Source organism: Mastomys coucha, unplaced genomic scaffold (assembly GCF_008632895.1).
Source record: "Mastomys coucha isolate ucsf_1 unplaced genomic scaffold, UCSF_Mcou_1 pScaffold15, whole genome shotgun sequence".
Taxonomy (NCBI): domain Eukaryota; kingdom Metazoa; phylum Chordata; class Mammalia; order Rodentia; family Muridae; genus Mastomys; species Mastomys coucha.
The window spans coordinates 132,465,034-132,471,845 of NW_022196897.1; the positions used below are offsets into that span (position 1 = coordinate 132,465,034).

The following is a 6,812-nucleotide window of genomic DNA, read 5'->3' on the forward strand; positions in this document are numbered from 1 at the left end:
AGGGCAAGGGCTGTGGGATAAGGTTCTGAACTACTTTTCCACATGGCACTAAGATGCCAGCCGGCTTCACCTCTGTGGTTCAAGTAAGGATGTGTCCCTCTTAGCTGGCTTTGGTAATCAAGTGAAAGATGCCTTGGGACTGGCTGTGGCTGCAGCCTAGCTGGCTGGGCAGCCCTCTGGGTCTTTCCAGAAGTGTGTGGAAGGTCCCTTTGACCACCAGTCCACGAGTGCATGAACATATATGGTTTACATATATCCTGAAGGCCAGGCGCCCTAGAAAAGCCAGAGTATCAACTAATTCCTGAGCGAGCACCCCAGGCCTGTCCAATGGCTTCAGCATGGGGCACCCTGCCAGCAGAGCCTAGATATAGTCATTTCAGATATGGTGAGCACCAGGGGCCCAAACCATGGTGTGTGTGTGTGTGTGTGTGTGTGTGTGTGTGTGTGTGTGTGTGTGTGTGGAGAGAGAGAGAGAGAGAGAGAGAGAGAGAGAGAGAGAGAGAGAGAGAGAGAGAGAGAGAGAGAGAGAGAGAGAGAGAGAGAGAGACTGACTCTGTGTCATGGGGCCTAGGCAGGGCAAGCGCCCTCTGAAGCCATCAAAGACAGGGTGGCTTTTTTCCCCCTCCTCCATCCTCCTCCCCAATAGATATAGCACGAATTTTTAATGCGTCTTCCTTTCACAGACAACAATACAGGGTTTGAAAGCCGGACACAATTTGGGTTTTGTGCGGGTCCCTCCTCGCGCTCCCTCGGCCCAGCTGGCCATATGGAATCCAGCATGGAGTCCGCGGATCACAAAGGGACCCAGTGACAGGCTCAACAAAACCCCAAGGAGACTTCTGCCTGACTCCGGGATTCACTGCCCGTGATAAGCGCGCTGAATGGTGCGGGTGGGGAGCTGGGGAGGGGAGCTTCTCTCTCTTCCCCTCTCTGTCCCCTGCGATCCTTTCTCTGTCCCTTTTTAATATGCACGCCTCTAACATCTCCAGCTCCCAGCTTTCCCATTGTGCGGTTTTGTGCGGCCCTCTGTAGATTGGGCGAAGATAGACTGCTGAAGCGGACCCTGAGCGGGGTGCGCTCCCAGGGCGCTAGGGTTAGGGCCACACAGGGCTCCACGGGCGCTTTTATTGACTCCTTGGGGACCCGAGGACAGAGAAGGGCGGGCTCACGGCCCACCTCCAGGGACTCCTGAGAGGACATACTGAGAGTGCAGGCCTGTGGGCCTCAACCTGCCAGGCAGTGGAAACCTGCAAGAGTTTGGGCCTTAACACTCCCGTGATGGTCTGAGAGCTCCTGTGATTGTCTGTGGCAGAAAGCCTGGACCCTGAACACCCAGCACTCATCCTTCCTGGGCTGCCCTACGGACCTCCCGGGGCTTAGGAGAAGCTGCTCATAGGATAGTGAGCGGTTGGTTCTAGGGCAGGTTGGGCATCTGCCTTTTGTATTGCACAGCAAACATAGCCAGTGAATTCGCTGGCTTTTACAAACAGCAAAACAAAACCCCACAGTTTCCAAGCTTGTGCATAGAACAAAGGGAGACTTTTCAGTATTTAGGGAAAACTGTCTCCTTCCCAGAGTTGATGGGAACAGACCTGTGAGGGCGTATTAGAAAGACTCCCATTGCCCTCAGTGATGGGGTGTGTGTGCACAAGGCAGAATATAGTGTAATCACGTCCCTGGGTGTGTTGTCCCAATTTAGTCACAAGGATAATCATGTTTGCTTTAGATATTGAATTAAATCTGATCACCAACTGGACAGGAGAGAGAGAGAGAGAGAGATCATCTGGGATGGCTCCTTTTGCCTAGCTGGCTGCCTCCTTACTTTCTAGCCTCAACGCTGCAGCTCTGGAGAACCACAGACAGTAGATCCAAATAGACTGACTTTCAATCCCCTGACATCTTAGAGATCACTGGGCTCTGACTCAGGAAGCCACGGTGAGACAGAATAAAAGGGCGTGTGCCCCTCTGAGATGCAGGACCATGTGTGTGCTCCAGTCTTAAGTGACAAGCTCAGTTCTCAGTGGAGGACAGAAAGATTGCAACCACCGTGAGCTGTGTGCACTTTCCTGTCCTCCTACCCGAGCCCTGGTGGCCGGAGTTCCACTCCAAGTTTGTACTTTCTAACCATTCACCCAAAGCCATGACCAAGAAACCAAGAACTATCCAGCTCCACAGGATCTGGTCCCAGGCCAGAAGGATGGAAAAGATGGGTCATCAGTAATGAGAAGGCTGGCTTGCCTAGGATCGCCAGTAGCTCTACATCCCCGACTCCTCGGACTAAAGAGTTTGGAGGAAGGACCAGCAACATCTGGTTCAGTGCCCAGGACTCAGCCAGTTTCTATAGACAGGCAAAGCCTCAGAAACCCTAATGTTAGCTCTCCCATCCTTCATCCAGGCGCTCAGGCCTTGAAGAGGTCAACTAGGCCTCAACTTGGTACGCAGATACTGAGAAAGTGGTGCAAAGAGAAAGTCATCGGACTCAACCTCAGACGCCCCCCCCCCCCAATCCCCTTAGCCAGAGGTAAATTAAACGTAACAAAGTGATAGCCATCAAGTGTAGTGGTTTCAACAGCTTTTCAGGCTGAAGGAGCCACTCATAGATTTGGGCGAGTGAGGGGGGCTTGCTCTCCTTGTTTGGCGTTACCCAAAGTCACTTTCCCTCCCCCTGTTGGGGATTCAAAGAGCGCACAGAAGCCCAAGAGCGCCAGGGCCAACAAGGACTTTGGACCATTGGCTAGCAGGCTGAAGGCCAAGCTGCTCTGGTCCTGCACTGACTTTTTCGGGTCTGCCGGCACGAGGCCTATCCCGTGCAGTCCTCCACGGTCAGTAACCCCGCGGCCACTGGGCTGGGAGATGAACCGCCAGTAGTAGCCCAGAATACAGCCAGTCCTAGGCTCCAGATTTAATAAGGTTGACCGCCCCCCACCTCCTCACCCCGACCCCGGACAGGGAGAGAAAGTAACAAACTGAAGAACTGGGCTTGTTTTTGTGTTTGTTTGTTTGTTTCTTTTAAACACAGGATTTTTATTAAAATTCTTATTTAAAAAAATCGAAAGCTTTCAGCGCCCGGCGCTCTTGGGGAACCACGTGGAACTGCTGAGTTCCAAGCTCCGGGGCTCAGGAGACGAAAAATGGGGCCTGGGGAGTGCTTTCCCTACACATATTTTCCGTTTTCATAGTTGAAAAATGTTTGCACTGAACAAATTAAAAATAAAATAAAAATTTAAAAAACCGATGCAACTCAAACATAACATAACCCACCGAAAACAAACGACAAAGAGACAGGCCCGATAGAGATCCAGGCCCATCCAGAACGTCATTTGGCAACGATCACTAGCGATATTTACAACGAAGAGCGAAATTTGCCACCAGTTGTCAGAACGTGTACATGGCCATAAATATTTAGCATTTTCTTATAAAAAAAGAAATCCTCTATATTTTAAAGTGTTCTCCACTTGCTTTAGAAGGCTGACAATATCGCTACTCACACAAACATAGTTTACAAAATTCACGAAAGCAGTGCGGGGCGGGGGGTGGGGGTGGGGGCTGGCTGGTCCTTTCTCTTTTCAAGTGACAACGTTAACGTTGGGATGGTTTGGTCCCCTCAGGGAGAGAGAGGCAAAAGAAGCGAAGCTGCACAGACATTCTGTAAACACGGCTTAGAGTTCTACCCTCTCCAGAAGTTCAAAGGAGAGAACGATGGGGCAGAATCGATGGAATCTGCCACTCGAGGAGGCACAGGCAACCTCCCGGTGCCTCCTCCACGGAGCCGAGAGTCCGACTCGACTCTATAATAATAATTATAATAATAATAATAACAACCGTGGTAAGGATCAAGTCCTCCTCGCCACCGGCGCCGCTGGGGTGGGGCCAGGGCCTAAGGCCTCCAGTCTTGGAGGGCGGCGCTCACCAAGTCCACTGCTGGGCCTGGACCAGGGGGTGTGCTGTCGGGTACTGGGGGGTGCTGGCCGAGCTGTACTGGGCGTTGTACTGCATGTGCTGCAGCGACTGCGCGCTGTAGGCGGAAAAGGGGATGCCTGCCTGGAAGGTGGCGGCTGCCAGGTCCTGGGCTTTGAGCGCGTGGCACGGTTTGCCGTCCCTGACCAAGACCGGCACTGCCACACGGCGCGGCGAGGGCAGAGGCGTCACCTCCATACCTTTCTCGGCCCGGGCACGTTTCATCTTGTAGCGATGGTTCTGGAACCAGATCTTGACCTGCGTGGGCGTGAGACGGATGAGGCTGGCCAGGTGCTCGCGCTCGGGCGCCGACAGGTACCGCTGCTGCCGGAAGCGCCGCTCCAGCTCGTAGGTCTGCGCTTTGGAGAAGAGCACTCGGCGCTTCCGCTTCTTGCCTGCGTCCCCCCCGCCGCCCTGGGTCTCCTTGTCATTGTCCGGTGACTCGTCAGCCGAGGGCTCTGGGGACTTGGAGCTCGAGTCTTGGGGGGGAGCGCTGGCCGCCAGCCCGTGCACTGGGTGGGGGTGGGGGGAGAGAAGCGCATCAGGCGCCTGGAGGCCAAGTGCCACCTGGGCCACCCGGAGTCCCAGGGATCTTCCGTGGGCCCTTGGCCCGCTGGACCAGCCCAGACCCGCTGCCTTTGCAGCAATCCCCGCCCGAGGAAGCCGTCGGGGTCCGCTAGGGTTCAGAGGAGAGTCTGCGCAGCGGGGGCTCTGATGTACAAGTTTCTAAGGGTTCCCACTATTCGGGAGAATTTAGTGAGAAGCAGAGTGTGGACGGTCATTGAGGGTTAAGGGCTCTGGCCCCCTTAAACCGTTTCCTCTCTGGAGAGACGTGGGCAGATTTTTAAAAGGAAAACCTCACAATCCTAGCATTGATGGGCTTGGCGGGGTAAAGCAGGTTTGGGGGCTTTCGCTTTTGCTTTTGGACTTTCTGGACGGACACACACACACACCGCGCAGCACAGCTTTTTTTTTTTTTTCTTTTTTTTACAATCATGCAGGGGCAGGGATGAGCTATTATACCCAAAGCTTCCTCCACCCTCTACTGCTAGTCGGACCCTGACCAGGGATCCCTGCTCCAGAGGGCAAAGCCAATTCCTCTGGGCCATCTGAGTCCAGGGTACTCCGGCCACATAGTTGACATCTCTAGTCAGCTCTTAGAAAGCGTCTCTCTTTCCTGTGCTTTAGTTTCTCCCGTGGAAACTATATGGCCTCAAGTACTTTGAGGGGCTGGGGAGGGATGTCTCTCCGGGAACGGGCATACTAAGCAAATATTTAAAAAATCTAGGGACCCGGGGTGGGACTTGGACATTAAATGGCTTCTTCCCCTAAACTCCCAGCGTCCACCCGGGTTACTGCCTCAGCAATGGAGGCAGCCACATCCTTTGCGGCAAAGTTTCGCTACTTACGGGAGTATTGGAGGCCCTCGGTGCTGGCCAGCCAGCGAGTGTAGGGGTTGTCGCTGCTGTCGTAGAAAGGGCTCTTAAGGGGCAGGCTCTGCACAGCGTCCAGGGCGCCCTGCCCCAGCGGCCCGGCCCTCTTGGCGGGCTCCGGCCCATCGCTCTCCTCCTCTGGCCCTTCGGCCACCGAGCCTTCTTCGTCGTTGGTGTCCGGAAGGTCCAGGATGTCCTTGACTGAAAACCCCGTCTTTGTGTTGGTCAGCGACATGGTTCCGGACCCCGCAATTTTATGCCACAAAGTTGTAGCCTCACTTGGTTAATTCCTGGCTCTCCCCAGCCCCGGCGGGCGGGGGAGGGGGGGTTAAGGAAAGGAATGGGGGGAGGGATGGGGGATGGGTTTTAATTATTGGGATAATTATTATTTAAAATAAGAGGACACTGTGGGAAAAGGGAAAGGGGAAAAAATAATAAAGCCCACCCGGCGCCTCTCTCTTCTCGGAAAGCACGCAGAATTGTAGGCTGCGACTGGCGGCCTGCGCGCCCAGCGCTGCGCGGCCTCAGTTTGTAACTCCAGGAGAGGTGCCAAGGTGCCGTCAGCTCCGGCTCCGGCGGCCGCTCCGCGCGCGGTGGCGGCTGGTGGCGAGGAAAAAATGGGCCATTGCCCGAGCGATCAGTCCATATAAGGCTGGGCTCCACTCACGAACCTGGGGAGGGGGGAGGGGGAGAAGGAGGGAGGGAGGAAAAGAGGGAGGGGATCGAGGGAGCGAGAGAGGGGTGAAAAAAAAAGGGGGGGAAGAGACATTAAAACCGCAAAGGTTGGCCACGTGTGGGCGGGTCTTGGGAGTCAAGTGGATGAAGACAGTATTTGCAGATGTGAAATTGTGGGTTTTGGGGAGCTCTGCGCTCCCAGCCAACGGCCCTCTAGAGCAAGATGAGAGGTGTAACGTGTCAATTAATTGCAAAGATGGGGAGAGCTTTTTTCTTCCTCAATATTTACATACAAAGGACCACCGCGTCGCTCGCGAGTCCACACACTTGAAAGAGCCGTTTTAACAAATTGCATCTTAAGGGAGGGGGAGTTGGGGTGAGAAAGAAAACAAAACAGAAAGTGGGGGGGCAAAGAATCCTTTTTAACATTCACAGGTTCCTACCTCTCCACGCCCCGTGCACAAGTCTCCCCCCCCCCCGCCCCCCAGCTAGCCAGAAAATAAGCGATTTGTGGTGCCTTTGGAAAAGGGGGAGGGGGTGAAGGCTGAGCCGCTGAAATCTCTCCTTCCCATCGCTGGTGGTTCCCTAAACAAGATCCGGTTCAAATGGCAAGAGCCCAACTTCTGTAAGCCTCCTAGGTCAATATTTTGGTTGAAGCTTAAGGATGAGTACTAGAAATGACAAGTCAAGTAATTGATTCTAGTTAACCGCGAAAGAGCTGGAAACCCAGGAGAGGAGTAGGCTTGG

At 54.2% G+C, this 6,812-nt stretch overlaps 1 protein-coding gene across 3 annotated transcripts in view; it reads right to left on the reverse strand.

The window, feature by feature from the left end:
- Positions 1-2,979: 2,979 nt before the first annotated feature.
- Positions 2,980-6,812, reverse strand: part of Nkx2-2 (NK2 homeobox 2) — an 11,944-nt gene continuing 8,111 nt past the window's right edge. For all 3 annotated transcript variants that reach the window (XM_031372151.1, XM_031372152.1, XM_031372150.1), the window contains exons 2-3: positions 5,367-6,061; positions 2,980-4,469 (exon numbers count right to left, since the gene is read on the reverse strand). In XM_031372151.1, the coding sequence (XP_031228011.1) occupies positions 3,907-4,469; positions 5,367-5,625 (822 nt within the window). In that variant the 5' untranslated portion in view covers positions 5,626-6,061 and the 3' untranslated portion in view covers positions 2,980-3,906. The remainder of the gene's footprint in view (positions 4,470-5,366; positions 6,062-6,812) is intronic.